The 17,810-nt window shown below is 42.7% G+C and overlaps 1 protein-coding gene across 3 annotated transcripts in view; it reads right to left on the reverse strand.

The window, feature by feature from the left end:
• LOC109905074 (platelet-derived growth factor receptor beta-like) overlaps positions 1-17,810 on the reverse strand; it is a 65,780-nt gene that overhangs the window by 5,660 nt on the left and 42,310 nt on the right. For 2 of the 3 annotated variants that reach the window (XM_020502230.2, XM_020502228.2), the window contains exons 2-16: positions 13,552-13,627; positions 12,923-13,204; positions 12,432-12,689; positions 11,953-12,083; positions 8,668-8,833; positions 7,206-7,386; positions 6,675-6,790; positions 6,261-6,384; positions 5,768-5,976; positions 5,440-5,534; positions 5,186-5,318; positions 1,406-1,510; positions 1,148-1,258; positions 743-902; positions 353-519 (exon numbers count right to left, since the gene is read on the reverse strand). In XM_020502230.2, the coding sequence (XP_020357819.1) occupies positions 353-519; positions 743-902; positions 1,148-1,258; positions 1,406-1,510; positions 5,186-5,318; positions 5,440-5,534; positions 5,768-5,976; positions 6,261-6,384; positions 6,675-6,790; positions 7,206-7,386; positions 8,668-8,833; positions 11,953-12,083; positions 12,432-12,689; positions 12,923-13,204; positions 13,552-13,600 (2,287 nt within the window). In that variant the 5' untranslated portion in view covers positions 13,601-13,627. The remainder of the gene's footprint in view (positions 1-352; positions 520-742; positions 903-1,147; positions 1,259-1,405; positions 1,511-5,185; positions 5,319-5,439; positions 5,535-5,767; positions 5,977-6,260; positions 6,385-6,674; positions 6,791-7,205; positions 7,387-8,667; positions 8,834-11,952; positions 12,084-12,431; positions 12,690-12,922; positions 13,205-13,551; positions 13,628-17,810) is intronic. The other variant, XM_020502229.2, reaches the window with a different exon arrangement.

Genomic DNA, 17,810 nt, shown 5'->3' on the forward strand with positions numbered 1-17,810 from the left:
ACACAGAGAGGCTTCTGGAGGTCAAATAAACAATATCACTGTCCTTTCCTGTCTGCCAGTCAGTCCGCCCATCCTTTCACATGTGCTTCCCATATGTCTGGCATGCAATAGACAAGAGGAGGCTGGTGGGAGGAGCTATAGGAGGATGGGCTCATTGTAATGGGTGAAATGGAATTAATGGAATGGAGTCAAACATGTGGTTTCCATATGTTTGATGTGTTTGATATTCCATTCCAGCCATTACAATGAGACAGTTCTCCTATACCAGGCTCCCTTGCAATAGACCTACATTGTAGAATGTATACAGTACGCTTTGGCTTTGTTATTAGCATGTATTTATTGGACTCCATACCTTGTTCCTGGTAAAGGTGGTGCTGGTAGGGCGACTCATATGGAGAAGGTTGGATGTCAGTGTATTTGATGGTGTCTTTAAGCTCCTGCATGGGGACGTACACCGTGGGCTCGTCCTTACTCATGTCCATGTAGCCACCGTCAAACTCACTGCCAAACGACACGTAGCTGCCAAGATATTTGGGACACATTAGGATAGTGGCTGCCAATATATTCGGGAAACATTAGGATAGTGGAAAAAACCACAAACAAATGCTCAATGTATGTATGGCCTCATTTTTGTAATTGACAGCTTGTCTTTTTTGCTCCCATTCATATGTGGTTATACATTTAACCTCTACTTCATCTTCCAAACACAGACCCGAGCCCCAGAAGAGGAGGTAGCACTCACCCTTTCCTCTGGCTGAGAGGGGTGCTCCCTCCAGAGACGCGGCAACCAGAGTCCTCCTGGTTCTTCTCAGCGTAGTACTGCAGGAACGTGTGCTTGTTCCTGTGTAAGTAGTCCACCAGGTCTCCATAGCGACAGTACTCCGTCACCAGGTAGAGAGGACCTGAGATGTGAAATTCACAAATAAAGGACAATTATTTATCTTCATCAGAGAATCATTTGTGTGTTACACATGTGGTTAATCAAATTGAACGTATGTAGCTATGACGTTATAGTCTCCCTAGGCAGATGGGTTGCCTCCCACATTAACAATGTTCCAGTATACATGGTGTTGCCCTAGGCATGGGATTTCAGAGGCTAATGACTTTAGTTTGGGATTGTTGCTGTGGTGATGGGGGCGGAGCTCACCCTGTTTGGTGCAGGCCCCCAGCAGGTTGACGATGTTGAGGTGAGGCCCCAGGTGGCTCATGATCTTCAGCTCTGACATCAGAGCCTGGGTCTCACTCCTCCTGGCTGTGGCTGGTGGTCAGAGGTCAGAGGACACAAAGGTTAGTGAACAAGAACTAAGACTGAAACTGGATTGTTATCTTACCAAACAAACCAAGGACAAGTTGGCTAAAGCAGAAACATACTGAATCAAAACTGCAGATGATTGTTATCACTTACATTTGAGCATTTTTACTGCCACCTTCGTGCTGGACTGGGAATGGCTGAGACCGTAGGCAGTCGCCTCGACCACCCTGCCAAACGCCCCGGATCCAAGAGTACGACCTGGAACACAACACAAACATGGCTAAAGTCAGAAACACAAACATTGCCCAAATCAGAACAGTCAATATGTCAACGTTTTAACTTGTATTGTCCTTATTAAATACACTATCAAATAAATATTGGCGGTGGTATCCGCATATACAGTGCATTCGGAAAGTATTCAGACCACTTCCCTTTTTCCACATTTTGTTACGTCAAAAAGAAAGAACTACATCACCGTGGTCCATTGCTTTTACCCTCCCTACGCTTTGAGATCAGTGCAAATAAAGGAGAGGCAATGAGGATAAAAAAGTATATTCAGACTTAAGACTATGGAGAGGCAACATGGCTCAACATTGACCTATACTTATCATCTGACTGACCTATACTTATCATTGTGGTTTGTTAAATCCCCCATCAATCTACACACAATAACCTATAATGACAAAGCGAAAACAGAAATACCTTATTTATATAAGTATTCAGACCCTTTGCTATAAGACTCGATATTGAGCTCAGGTGCATCCTGTTTCCATTGATCATCCTTGAAATGTTTACCACCTGTGGTAAATTCAATTGATTGGACATGATTTGGAAAGGCACACACCTGTCTATATAAGGTTCCATAGTTGACAGTGCATGTCAGAGCAAAAACCAAGCCATGATGTCGAAGGAATTGTCCGTAGAGCTCCGAGACCGGATTGTGTTGAGGTACAGATCTGGGGAAGGGTACCAAAAAATATCTGCAGCATTGAAGGTCCCCAAGAACACAGTGGCCTCCATCATTATTATAATGGAAGAAGTTTGGAAACACCAAGACTCTTCCTATAGCTGTCAGCCCCGCCAAACTGAGCAATCGGGGGAGAAGGGCCTTGGTCAGCCAGGTGACCAAGAACCCAATGGTCACTCTGACAGAGCTCCAGAGTTCCTCTGTGGCGATGGGAGAACCTTCCAGAAGGACAACCATCTCTGCAGCACTCCACCAATCAGGCCTTTATGGTAGAGTGGCCAGATGGAAGTCACTCCTCATTTAAAGGCACATGACAGCCTGCTTGAAGTTTGCCAGAATGCACCTACATGACTCTCAAACATGGTGGTGGCAGCATCATGCTGTGGGGATGTTCTTTCTGCATCAGGGACAAGGAGTCCAGTCAGGATTGATTAAAACACACTATTTTGCAATGAAGGTCTACTATAGCTATAACAGCACACTGTAAGGTAGCATCATGGTGAAGCCGGAAGACAGCTAGTTTCCCTCTTCATCTGGGTACATTGACTTCATTACAAAACCTAGGAGGATCATGATTCTCACCCCCTTCCATAAACTTGCACAGTAATTATGACAACTTCCTGAGGGCGTCCTGCAACCTATCAAAGCCCTTGCAGCATCAACTGACATGTTGTCCACCCAAAAGGATGAGAGCATGAATGTAGTACTGAAATCAAAGGCTACAGCTATCTAGCACTGCAGTACATAAAATGTGGTGAGTTATGACTCAAAGAAATAGAGAGACAATAGTTGAACAGTTTTAAACAAATAGATTTCTTAAAAAATGAAGGAAAGGCAAAGAGAAAGCAAGAGAGAGAGAGATTTAGTTATATATTTTTTCACTTAGCGAATGGAGCTACCTATTTTATTCTACTCAAACACCCGGCTCAAACAGAGAGGGATGCTATATTAGCTAGCTGGCTATGGCTACTCCAACTCTTCCAAGTTAAGGTAAGCTTTTGGTTTAAGTCATTCATTGCCACCGGGGCCCATCGGTGTAACTGCTAAACTGTTTACTGAGTGTACACTGTACTGCATGATTGCAGCCGGTTTACTAACGCGTTAGTTCTAGTAGGTATGTGGACACCTGCTCATCGAACATCTCATTCCAAAATCATGGGCATTAATTTGGAGTTTTCCCCCCTTTGCTGCTATAACAGCCTCCAATTCTTCTGGGAAGGCTTTCCACTAGATGTTGGAACATTGCTGTGGGGACTTGCTTCCATTAAGCCACAAGAGCATTAGTGAGGTCGGGCACTGATGTTGGGTGATTAGGCCTGGCTAGCAGTCGGCGTTCCAATTCATCCTAAAGGTGTTTGATAGGATTGAGGTCAGGGCTCTGTGCAGGCTATTCAAGTTCTTCCACATCGACCTCGACAAACCATTTCAGTATGGATGTCGCTTTGTGCATGGGGGCATTGTCATGCTGAAACAGGAAAGGACCTTCCCCAAACTGTTGCCACAAAGTTGGAAGCACAGAATCATCTAGAATGTCATTGTATGCTGTAGCATTAAGATTTCCCTGCACTAGAACTAAGGGGCCTAGCCTGAACCATGAAAAACAGCCGTTATTCCTCATCCAACAAACTTTACAGTTGGCACTATGCATTGGGGCAGGTAGTGTTCACCTGGCATCCGTTAAACCCATATTCGTTAGTCGGAATGGTGAAAGGTGATTCATTACTCGAGAATGCGTTTTCACTGCTCCAGAGCACAATGTCTGCAAGCTTTACACCACTCCAGCCGACTCCTGGCATTGCCTGTGTGCGGCTGCTTGACTATGGAAACCCATTTCATGAAGCTCCCGACGAACAATTATTGTGCTGACGTTGTTTTTTTTGTGTTGCAACCGAGGACAGACGATGTTTACGAACTGACTTGTTGGAAAGGTGGCATCCTATGACGGTGCCATGTTGAAAGTCATTGAGCTCTTCAGTAAGGCCATTCTACTGCCAATGTTTGTCTATTTTTTATTTTTCTAGGCAAGTCAGTTAAGAACAAATTCTTATTTTCAATGACGGCCTAGGAACAGTGGGTTAACTGCCTGTTCAGGGGCAGAACGACAGATTTGTACCTTGTCAGCTCGGAGATTTGAACTTGCAACCTTCCGGTTACTAGTCCAATTCTCTAACCACTAGGCTACCCTACCATCTATGGAGATTGCAAGGAGGTGTGCTCAATTTTATACATCTATCAGCAATGGGTGTGGCTGAAATGGCTGAATCCACTAGTTTGAAGTGGTGTCCACATACTTTTGTATATATTGTGTATGTTTACTATAACATTAATATGGTGACAATGATGGAGGCTGTGTGTAGCGGTTAGCGGTGATGATATAAATGTTTGGCTTGGAAAGTTTTTTTTCCCTCGTCACAGACAGCTGATGTGTTGTGCACTGAAGTCCACAAGCAAAGCAAAAAGGTGAGAGTAGGAGAGCACGTAGATGCAAGAAGGAATTATACAATGAGCAAAATGATCATGCTGTTTGTATGTGGCTACTATGAAACTGAACTGTGTTTGCGTATGATTAGGGGTGTATACATTCCGTCGATTCTGTTGAAAAATGTTTCTTAAACGGAAGCAAACGGAATGAAACGGGGATAAACATACCTGAATGTGCACCTTGATTACCCAAATCTCTCTCAACCTTTGCAACTATGTTGTAAAGTTTCATTCACAGGCTAGGTTCTGCAACCTCATGATGGGTATATGGAAAATTCTAGTATCATGTAGTAGCCTAAATCTATCGCTGTTACATTGAACTGGGTGAATGAAATACGAATGACAGTCATCCATTATGCTGTAATATAAATAATGCCATGCTCATGAAAAAAATAATTGTCCTCCCTCATCTTAAACGGCAAGACCGCCACTGCAGTGTATATTGTGCATTGGTACCCCCTTCTCCCCTGGTTCCTGGTACTTACCCAGCACCAGGCTGTCTCGAGCCATCTCCCAGGCCAGGTCGTAGGGCAGGTGGATGGGGTCAACGTAGATGTACTCATGGCCATCCAGACTCACTGACTCTATCACCTTCCATCTAATCTCATAGCGAGGCTTCTGAGGCAACACAGAATAGTTAGAGTTACCCAATCACTCAGTGACATTGAGATACTATGAGTGAGTTGATAGTAGTTGTTGCTTAAACATTATTCACTGTGTCCTCTCTGTGTAGTCTCACCTTCCTCCACACAGCGATGAGGATGATGATGGAGGTGATGAGGATGACCACCAGGGGTAGAACCGCAGCCAACACTGCCACCTGGGAGAACAGAGCTGGAACACAACACAGAACATTAACATCCAACTATTACATAGTAGAAATACAGTAGTCTACAGATTTTTTCCTGGTAAAACATTCACCCAGAACATAAACTAAGAGCCTGCATACCCTGCAACTCTTCAGGACTTGAGTTGCCTACTTTATCCTTCCTTGAATAGAGTATGTGTGCGTAGATACATAGAACCCCATAGATAAAATAATGTTGTCTTCTATTTGAGATACGTACTGCTGGACACCAGTTTGACGTCTCTCCTGCGGACTCCTTCCTTGTTGCTGGCCTCACAGCGGACGGTCACCTGTTGGGGCTTGTGGAAGGTGACCTGGCTGCGGACCTGGCCCACCTTACGGCTCTCATTGAAACTGATGTTGGTCTGGATACTCAGGATCTCAGGGTCTGACACCAGGGGCTGCCACACTGTGCTCCGGTTACTGCACCTGGGAGAGATTCTAATGATAATCAATAGTGCAGTAGTACAGGTGTACTACTACTGCTACCTCTACTCAGTTGTGTCAGAGGTAAATGCTGTCAGCTAATGCCCTCAGAGCAGACTCGGGTATAGAAGCAGTCTAATAACCCATAGCTGGCCTGACTTCAGTTTAAACTGCAATTACTAAAACACAAATGGCAAAAACGAGTGTAAGCAAAGTGTGCCCTCTAGTGTTCACAGTGTGACAGAGACTGTGATGATGATGATGATGATCATGATGACATGACTCACTTGAGCATGCTGTCACAGCTGAAAAACTGTATGGATGGGGAGGGGACCCCCTCGGCCACACAGGTCACTGCATGCCTCTTCCCTGGGAGGTGGTGGTCCGACAGGTCTGTTATCTGAGGGGGAACTACACAGACAGGGATACAGGGTTAGGAACTACATATCCCCCGACTCTAGATGATAAGTATAGGTCAATGTTGAGCCATGTTGCCTCTCCATAGTCTTAAGTCTAAATATACTTTTTTATCCTCATCGCCTCTCCTTTATTTGCACTGATCTCAAAGCGTAGGGAGGGTGAAAGCAATGGACCACGGTGGATGTAGTTCTTTCAAATCAGTGCTGATGACGAAAAGGAGGAGTCACATACGACTAATGAGATACACCCCAATGGTTTATATTTCTTTAAAGGCTACTCACCTTTGACCTCCAGATCAAATGTCACTTCCTTGGTGTCGTCTCCGTTGGCGACGAGAACAGTGTAAAGTCCCTTCTGTTCCGTCCTGATCCTCACCAAGGTCAATATGCTGACGTACCTGAGTTAGAAGAGAAAAGGAGAGCCACACCATTATAAACGTCATGAAATCATTCACAACTGATCCTGGAAAAACCATATGTTAGCAGGACCAAAGCATCTTAATCAATCCATCAACATCCTTAAGACCCTAAGAACTTCTGAGACATCCAGTCCCTATCAGTCAATGCAAGATAATACCAACAGGTAACCCAATCCTCTCAGACAGCAAGGCTACATCATTTAACACCCAGCAGGAACCAGAGAGGGTAAATTCCCCAATGAGTGGCTAACATGATGCATTGCATACCATGCAAGTGTACTTGTAAATCCTGTTGATCTGTTGTTCTGCTTTCATACAATGACAAATAGACCAAGTCATTGATCAATTCAATCTCCAAATTGATTAGAATTGATGATCGTCCAGGTGGTCTGACCTGGTCTCGTGCTCCTGCCTGGTGATGTCGGTGTTGTCTCCGTTGACGGTGGCGTTGTCTTTGGTCCAGCGGACACGTGGAGCAGGGTAGGACTCGATCTCAACCCTCAGCTCTACGTTCTGGTGCAGCTGGGCCGAGACGTTACGCTCCTGGACAGACCTCAGCTCCACGAAGCCTCGCTCTGATGGAGGAGGAAGGTTGTCATTAGTGACCACATTATAAGTAGAGCACCTCTGTTTACTTCCTGAAAGAACATGTGGCCTGCAGGAGCGAAGAAATAGACTAATAGGATAAAACTTCCCTTGCCTCGGTGAAAGACGGGCACCCAGGCAAGGGAAGAAACCATTAGGCCTTTACATCGTGATCCATAGCTCTATACCCAGTGTTCTTATAATCTGGTGCCCAGTATGGGATAACCTATACACTATGATATCAAAAGTACCTTGTATTAAATGCACTATATTCAGTTTATTGCTGATTAGGTACTGTATACAATGAGGTAGTTATTATTTAAACTGCTGTTGCTTGCTGTTTATTATCTATGCATAGTCACTTTACCCCTACCTACTGTACATGTACAAATAACCTGTACCCCCTGTATATAGCCTCGTTATTTTATTTTGTTACTTTTTATTTGATTTTTTACTTTAGTTTGTTTAGTAAATATTTTCTTAACTCTATTTCTTGAACTACGTTGTTGGTTAAGGGCTTGTAAGTAAGTATTTCACTGTAAGGTTTATTCGGTGCATGTGACAACTACAATTTGATGGCGTGCTCTATTGAACTGGTTGAAACGAGGATCTGTCATTTCCAGTGGGCTGTCCAGAGCATTCGCCCAGAGCACTGGAGAGAGACAGATTCACAGCAAGCATACCCTGGCTTTGAATTGGGCAGTTTATACATGTCTGGTTACTGTGGCCTAAATATAACACACCTCAGTGGGATCAGAGTAAGCAGAGGCACGACTGTAGCTTAGGCTACATCCAATACTCAAAGACGGAGAAGGTGAAAGAGAAAAATGTTGGTTTTACCCTTCAAAAAACATTAGCAGTTAGCTGCAGTTAAGTTGAATGATTTTTAAAATCATTTTAAGTAACTTCAGAAGTTAAAAACACAGATAAAAAATATTTCCAGTTTGCACTGCTGTTTCTGATTCTATACAAACCCTCAGATTGGAGAATTTTGTAGATTAATGTTATTAAAAATAATAATTCAATATTAATTTGATTTTAATTGATGGTGATCTCACAAAACACAGATGCTTGTATTCTCAATGACGATAGCAAGCTACATGAAAAAGTAAAATAAATTAAATGTGGTTTATTTGAACAGAACTCTCTCTCACCTAGTGCATGGAGGTTCATGTTATGAATGGAGCTCTTTCAGTCTAAAAAAGACCCATAATAATAAGCAATCCAGTCATAGTTTGTTTTGAGAGAGTCTCTCCCTGTCTCCTTCTCACCGAGGACGGTGATGTTGACGTTGGCGGTGGCCCTCTGGTCCTGGACACTCTCGTGAACGTGACACACGTACTGCCCTGTGTTGGCCAGCGTCGCCTTAGAGACGGTGAGGCAGGAGCGCATGCTCTGGGACGACAGGATATCTGTCAATGGCTCGATGAAGTCCACCTGGCAGACACAGGAGAGGAAAGGGATGCATCAGTAACATTTTGAAGTCTGTGAGAAGACAAACTAAGTAATCATAGCCACAGGAAGTACGGGTGCTGGAGGTGCTGCAGAACCCCCTGATAAATTGAAATACATTTCTTCAAATTACATAAAAAAAATACCAACTTTGTTCCATTGTGGCAATAGACATATCTATAGAAGTGTCTTGGAACCACTAAACCTGTTAATTTGAATGTTAAAGGAAAATTCCACACAACTATATTTTGGTATTTGTTTCATTAGTCCATTGTGTATATAGTCCCACAATGTTTTGCATGTCAGAAATCAAGTTTAGGTATTTAATTTTCAAAATACACAAATACAGCCAGGATGATGCATGTTGCGTCATATAATGTAAACACAGCATCATATCATGCACAATGCATCATACCAGCTGTATTTGAGTATTTTGAAAGTTATATATCTTGAAAACATGATTGCTGGAGTTTTCCTTTAAACGCTAGCAATGGCTGCCAGTCCTGACTGGAATGGGAACTGCCATCTATGTATTATATTTCCATAGTTTGCCTTTCGCAAATTTCTAAATACAATCGGGAGAAAAATGTACAGTTTGGAAAGCAAATGCCTACTGCTGAAAAGATACGATTAATCTGTCTGCTAATCATTTTTTTCTCAACAACGTCTGAGCGATTCTGAGCGAACAGCACCGGTGAGAAAGCAAGGCTTCATCGTCAACACAGGGTTAGCTAGTGCCACTGGAACGTTTATTTAGTAGACTACTGAAGCCTATAATATACAGTCCTTGCGAAAGTATTCGGCCCCCTTGAACTTTGCGACCTTTTGCCACATTTCAGGCTTCAAACATAAAGATATAAAACTGTATTTTTTTGTGAAGAATCAACAACAAGTGGGACACAATCATGAAGTGGAACGACATTTATTGGATATTTCAAACTTTTTTAACAAATCAAAAACTGAAAAATTGGGCGTGCAAAATTATTCAGCCCCCTTAAGTTAATACTTTGTAGCGCCACCTTTTGCTGCGATTACAGCTGTAAGTCGCTTGGGGTATGTCTCTATCAGTTTTGCACATCGAGAGACTGACATTTTTTCCCATTCCTCCTTGCAAAACAGCTCGAGCTCAGTGAGGTTGGATGGAGAGCATTTGTGAACAGCAGTTTTCAGTTTCTTCCACAGATTCTCGATTGGATTCAGGTCTGGACTTTGACTTGGCCATTCTAACACCTGGATATGTTTATTTTTGAACCATTCCATTGTAGATTTTGCTTTATGTTTTGGATCATTGTCTTGTTGGAAGACAAATCTCCGTCCCAGTCTCAGGTCTTTTGCAGACTCCATCAGGTCTTCTTCCATAATAGTCCTGTATTTGGCTCCATCCATCTTCCCATCAATTTTAACCATCTTCCCTGTCCCTGCTGAAGAAAAGCAGGCCCAAACCATGATGCTGCCACCACCATGTTTGACAGTGGGGATGTTGTGTTCAGGGTGATGAGCTGTGTTGGTTTTACGCCAAACATAACATTTTGCATTGTTGCCAAAAAGTTCAATTTTGGTTTCATCTGACCAGAGCACCTTATTCCACATGTTTGGTGTGTCTCCCAGGTGGCTTGTGGCAAACTTTAAACAACACTTTTTATGGATATCTTTAAGAAATGTCTTTCTTCTTGCCACTCTTCCATAAAGGCCAGATTTGTGCAATATACGACTGATTGTTGTCCTATGGACAGAGTCTCCCACCTCAGCTGTAGATCTGCAGTTCATCCAGAGTGATCATGGGCCTCTTGGCTGCATCTCTGATCAGTCTTCTCCTTGTATGAGCTGAAAGTTTAGAGGGACGGCCAGGTCTTGGTAGATTTGCAGTGGTCTGATACTCCTTCCATTTCAATATTATCGCTTGCACAGTGCTCCTTGGGATGTTTAAAGCGTGGGAAATCTTTTTGTATCCAAATCCGGCTTTAAACTTCTTCACAACAGTATCTCGGACCTGCCTGGTGTGTTCCTTGTTCTTCATGATGCTCTCTGCGCTTTTAACGGACCTCTGAGACTATCACAGTGCAGGTGCATTTATACGGAGACTTGATTACACACAGGTGGATTGTATTTATCATCATTAGTCATTTAGGTCAACATTGGATCATTCAGAGATCCTCACTGAACTTCTGGAGTGAGTTTGCTGCACTGAAAGTAAAGGGGCTGAATAATTTTGCCCGGCCAATTTATTCAGTTTTTGATTTGTTAAAAAAGTTTGAAATATCCAATAAATGTCTTTCCATTTCATGATTGTGTCCCACTTGTTGTTGATTCTTCACAAAAAAATACAGTTTTATATCTTTATGTTTGAAGCCTGAAATGTGGCAAAAGGTTGCAAAGTTCAAGGGGGCCGAATACTTTCGCAAGGCACTGTATATATATATATATATTCCTACTAATATGTGCAATCTGTGTCTCTTCATTGGCCTGTTTGCATTCTAGACCAGGACGTTTTTATTGGTCTCAGTTTGTCACTGTCAGAGTAGACACTTATTTCAGTCATTTGTGGTATTAAATAAATATTCTACTATTGTTTTCTGTGATAAATGACAAAGAATTGCATGAAATGCGTTCATAAAACCTTTTATTACCCTGCTAAAAACCTTTGTGTAGAAATGTTTAAAACGCCTCTGCTCGACTGTATCCCACTATGCAAATGAGATGATAAATGCACGCAAATGCTTTAATATAAAGGGAATAAAACATATAAAAACATGACTCAAAACATCTTCTGCAGGTAGTCCCCCGGCTATTTAAGTAATATAAGATTCGACAAGTTTAACAAGAAGGTTTGATTTTATACACTTGTATAAGTATTATGTCAGTGAAATCCTATAGCAAGGGCCTTCAAACTTAAAACAATTTTAACACCATCAATTTGCTGTATTATCAATAATGATATGAAAACCATGTGTCTGTTGTGAGTGAGATTGAAACGGGATTTAACACATCTAGGTGTGGCTGAACAGACATCTTGATGTAATTTACTCTATGTCTCCCCGGGACGAGTGAAGGGAAAGTCAAACAAAAGGCCCTTGTTCTCTTCTCCTCTCTTCTCTCCCACTCACGTCTCTGTTGGGGTAGTCCCAGGAGAAGAAGACCAGCTCCACTCCATGCACCGTGCAGTTCACTGTCAAAGGCTCGCCCTGCTTCAGCACCGTCTTAGACGCATTGATGTAGGCGTCGATTGTCTCCGGGACTAACTCGAGAAGTGTGTGGAGAGAGAGGGAGAAAGGAGAAGAGGGAGGGAGGGAGGCAGAGAGCAGGAAGGAGAAAAATAGTTCATTGTTATTTTTGAGTCTGACATACAACAGCTTGATAGCCTACCAGACCCCTTTGCACATCAACAATGCTGTACAGTACAGTGCATGTAATTACAACCCGGGAAACATTTACATGGAGGTTGCATTATTGTAATATTGATGTTGATTAATGTGCATTGTCCCCTGTAAATAAATAAATAAACAAGCTATAGGTTTGAGCAGACAATAGTGTTCTTCTCTATACCAGCCCCATCGCCGACCCCCTGCCCCTTCCAGGTACCCACCAACAATACTTAAGACGTAGAATTCCTGGGACTCTTTCTCCTCTCCTTTCAGCTCCCCACGACACACATAGGTCCTGTCCTCCAGGGATGCCCTGTAGCCCTCACTGGGGATGTAGACCCCTTTTAGGTGCATGTCACTGTCCGTCTCGTAGAGGGTGACGTTGATCTGGGGGTTGGTGACCACACAGGGGATGGTCCCCTCCTCGCTGGTCTTGGTCACCATGCCGTGGGAGCTCTCAATGAACCACACTTCAGGGTCTGTGTGGAGGAGAGGAAGACTTAGCTGGAGGGATAAGATAAATAATTTCACACCATGTGAGAGATAAGAAGATTTAATTCATATCATGATTGAACCAAGATATTGAGGCCTAAGAGCTGAGATTGCTGTTACAATATACACTATTTACCTGGGAATTGGGAACAAAACATTTGATTAAGCTAACCTAGGTTAATATCTGTGACAGAGTGTATAGTTATGACGGTGTTCTCACCCGGCACAAAGACTGCCACCTCTCTAGCCTCGTCCGTCAAAGCCTCGGCACAGACGTACACTCCTGTGTGTCTCCACGTCACGTTGTCCAGAATGAGAACACTGGTTGTGTTCTGGTTCTCCACTCCAAAATAGGGAACGTCGTCATTCCGCTTGAACCTCCATCCGACTGTCCCCCAGCTAGAACAGGTGAAGATCATGGAGTCGCCCGGTGTCATGACGACCTCGCTGTTGCTAGGGGAGATCTCCACGCAACGGTACTCAGGGCAGAAGTGCAAAAGAGCTGCAGTCAACACAAACAAGGAAAGATCAGGTTTGGGGTCAAACAGCTAGATCCCCAGGTCAAGGGTCAAAGGTTAATATAGCAATAACAACTCAGAAATCCATCCAATTACACAGTGATGAGGGATGTGAAGAGTCTGGAGGTGAAAGGAGGAGGGATGATAATTATATTTTTAAACTGTTACAGGCTCTTTGCCTTCCATATTAAAGAACACCGGCAACAATCTCAATGGCAACTTAGCTGGACACTAGAGCTAGGCGTTTTTCCCCTACCATGTAACCTGACCAGGAAAGACTCCAGTCAATACAGTATATTTTTATGGTATTTCATTAGGTTGTTCCTCTCACCTGTTAGTAGGGCTGTCAGATGGAGAGTGGACACTCTGACACTCCTCATGGTGACAGGCTGCAGGAGAGATGTATTCTGCAAACATATTCAAAATAAAAACACAGAATAATATCATCTATATGATAGCCCTTGTTTTTATTCACTACATTCCTCCCAGTATATTGAGCTTTACCCGTGTTTTAAAGACAAAACCCCACACACACTCCCCAGGCTGATTTACAGTCAAAGGCTGATTTGACAAACAAGTTGATTGAGAGAGAGATATAGATGACTCCAAGGCTAGTGTTCGGGTGTTGTTCCCTCCTACGCTGCTTAACCAGTGAGCTCAGTCATCATGATGACAGCTCAGAGCTCTGGGCATGGGGAGAGCAGTACTCACAGTTGGTCCGAACATTAATATCTCTTTACATACACAACTGATACGCTCATATCATGATGGATGTATTTTACCCCTGGAAGACCAACAGGGTTAGGGTTAACAAAGTTGGGAGCTTACAATATAAATCACATGTCATGACTGCACAATCTGTTCCTTATCCAAAAATACTATTTGCCACAGAAAGAGCCCTGGCCTAATCATGGAAATAGAATAAACAGAATAGATGTAGCTCTTAGAATACAATGTAAGTTCACTCCCCTTTCAAAAAGAGATGTGGATTTCTGAACACAACATTCCGGTTCTATGTTCTGAATGGGTTGAGAGGAGAGGTATGTGATGGCTTGCTGAACACAACATTCCGGTTCTATGTTCTGAATGGGTTGAGAGGAGAGGTATGTGATGGCTTGCTGAACACAACATTCCGGTTCTATGTTCTGAATGGGTTGAGAGGAGAGGTATGTGATGGCTTGCTGAACACAACATTCCGGTTCTATGTTCTGAATGGGTTGAGAGGAGAGGTATGTGATGGCTTGCTGAACACAACATTCCGGTTCTATGTTCTGAATGGGTTGAGAGGAGAGGTATGTGATGGCTTGCTGAACACGGACAGAACAATGTTGGAGAGTTTTTGTTCTTGTTTTGCCCGTGTTCTGTCCAACTAACAAACAGGTCAGTGTGAGCCTCTCCTTAACACTCAGTCAGAAACAATGCTGCAGGGTCTTGAACTATTCAGCTGTTGTGTCCAACCACTAATTGGTTTCCAAGTAAACAAATGTAAGTAGGCAAAAGGGGCGACCACAAAACAGCAACAACAAACCAGATTTGAGGTTTTGTTTATAAACTGATGGTGTGCTATGGTGATACAATGTGAAGCTTTGTGTTTTAACACTCAACGCTGAGGCAAAATCTTAAATTATACCCTATTCCCCCATGTAGTTCACTACCAGGCCCCTTTGATAACATTCCCCCATATAGTTCACTACCAGACCCCTTTAGTAACATTCCAACATATAGTTCACTACCAGACCCCTTTAGTAACATTCCAACATATAGTTCACCAACAGACCCCTTTGATAACATTCCCCTATATAGTTCACTACCAGACCCCTTCAGTAACATTCCCCCATATAGTTCACTACCAGACCCGTTTAATAACATTCCAACATATAGTTCACTACCAGACAACCTTTAATAACATTCCAACATATAGTTCACTACCAGACCCCTTTAGAAACATTCCAACATATAGCTCACTACCAGACCCCTTTAGAAACATTCCAACATATAGTTCACTACCAGACCCCTTTAGAAACATTCCAACATATAGTTCACTACCAGACCCCTTTAGTAACATTCCACAATATAGTTCACTACCAGACCCCTTTAATAACATTCCAACATATAGTTCACTACCAGACCCCTTTAGAAACATTCCAACATATAGCTCACTACCAGACCCCTTTAGAAACATTCCCCCATATACTCCACTAACAGCCCCCTTTAGAAACATTCCAACATATAGTTCACTACCAGACCCCGTTGATAACATTCCAACATATAGTTCACTATCAGACCCCTTTAGTAACATTCCCCCATATAGTTCACTACCAGACCCCTTTAGTAACATTCCAACATATAATTCACTACCAGACCCCTTTAGTAACATTCCAACATATAGTTCACTACCAGACCCCTTTGGTAACATTCCACAATATAGTTCAATACCAGACCCCTTTAGTAACATTCCCCCATATAGATCACTACCAGACCCCTTTAGAAACATTCCAACATATAGTTCACTACCAGACCTCGTTGATAACATTCCAACATATAGTTCACTATCAGACCCCTTTAGTAACATTCCCCCATATAGTTCACTACCAGACCCCTTTAGTAACATTCCAACATATAGTTCACTACCAGACCCCTTTAGTAACATTCCAACATATAGTTCACTACCAGACCCCTTTGGTAACATTCCCCCATATAGTTCACTACCAGACCCCTTTAGTAACATTCCAACATATAGTTCACTACCAGACCCCTTTAGTAACATTCCCCCATATAGTTCACTACCAGACCCCTTTAGTAACATTCCAACATATAGTTCACTACCAGGCCCCTTTAGTAACATTCCCCCATATAGTTCACTACCAGACCCCTTTAGTAACATTCCCCCATATAGTTCACTACCAGGCCCCTTTAGTAACATTCCAACATATAGTTCACTATCAGACCCCTTTAGTAACATTCCCCCATATAGTTCACTACCAGACCCCTTTAGTAACATTCCAACATATAGTTCACTACCAGACCCCTTTAGTAACATTCCAACATATAGTTCACTACCAGACCCCTTTGGTAACATTCCCCCATATAGTTCACTACCAGACCCCTTTAGTAACATTCCAACATATAGTTCACTACCAGACCCCTTTAGTAACATTCCCCCATATAGTTCACTACCAGACCCCTTTAGTAACATTCCAACATATAGTTCACTACCAGACCCCTTTGATAACATTCCCCCATATAGTTCACTACCAGACCCCTTCAGTAACATTCCCCCATATAGTTCACTACCAGACCCCTTTAATAACATTCCCCCATATAGTTCACTTACCAGACCCCTTTAATAACATTCCCCCATATAGTTCACTACCAGACCCCTTTAGAAACATTCCAACATATAGTTCACTACCAGACCCCTTTAATAACATTCCGACATATAGTTCACTAACAGACCCCTTTAGAAACATTCCAACATATAGTTCACTACCAGACCCCGTTGATAACATTCCAACATATAGTTCACTATCAGACCCCTTTAGTAACATTCCCCCATATAGTCCACTACCAGACCCCTTTAGTAACATTCCAACATATGGTTCACTACCAGACCCCTTTGGTAACATTCCACAATATAGTTCACTACCAGACCCCTTTAGTAACATTCCCCCATATAGTTCACTACCAGACCCCTTTAGAAACATTCCAACATATAGTTCACTACCAGACCCCGTTGATAACATTCCAACATATAGTTCACTATCAGACCCCTTTGGTAACATTCCCCCATATAGTTCCCTACCAGACCCCTTTAGTAACATTCCAACATATAGTTCACTACCAGACCCCTTTAGTAACTTTCCAACATATAGTTCACTACCAGGCCCCTTTAGTAACATTCCAACATTTAGTTCATTACCAGCCCCCTTTAGTAACATTCCAACATATAGTTCACTACCAGGCTCCTTTAGTAACATTCCCCCATATAGTTCACTACCAGACCCCTTTGCTAACATTCCACAATATAGTTCACTACCAGGCCCTTTAGTAACATTCCCCCATATAGTTCATAACCAGGCCCCTTTAGTCACATTCCCCCATATAGTTCACTACCAGACCCCTTTTGTAACATTCCAACATATAGTTCACTACCAGACCCCTTTTGTAACATTCCCCCATATAGTTCACTACCAGGCCCCTTTAGTAACATTCCAACATATCGTTCACTACCAGGCCCCTTTGCTAACATTCCACAATATAGTTCACTACCAGGCCCCTTTGATAACATTCCAACATATAGTTCACTACCAGGCCCCTTTAGTAACATTCCCCCATATAGTTCACTACCAGACCCCTTTAGAAACATTCCAACATATAGTTCACTACCAGGCCCCTTTAGTAACATTCCAACATATAGTTCACTACCAGACCCCTTTAGTAACAATCCCCCATATAGTTCACTACCAGACCCCTTTAGTAACATTCCAACATATAATTCACTACCAGACCCCTTTTGTAACTTTCCAACATATAGTTCACTACCAGACCCCTTTAGTAACATTCCAACATTTAGTTCACTACCAGACCCCT

This window comes from Oncorhynchus kisutch, linkage group LG15 (assembly GCF_002021735.2).
Source record: "Oncorhynchus kisutch isolate 150728-3 linkage group LG15, Okis_V2, whole genome shotgun sequence".
In the NCBI taxonomy this organism is placed as follows: Eukaryota; Metazoa; Chordata; class Actinopteri; order Salmoniformes; family Salmonidae; genus Oncorhynchus; species Oncorhynchus kisutch.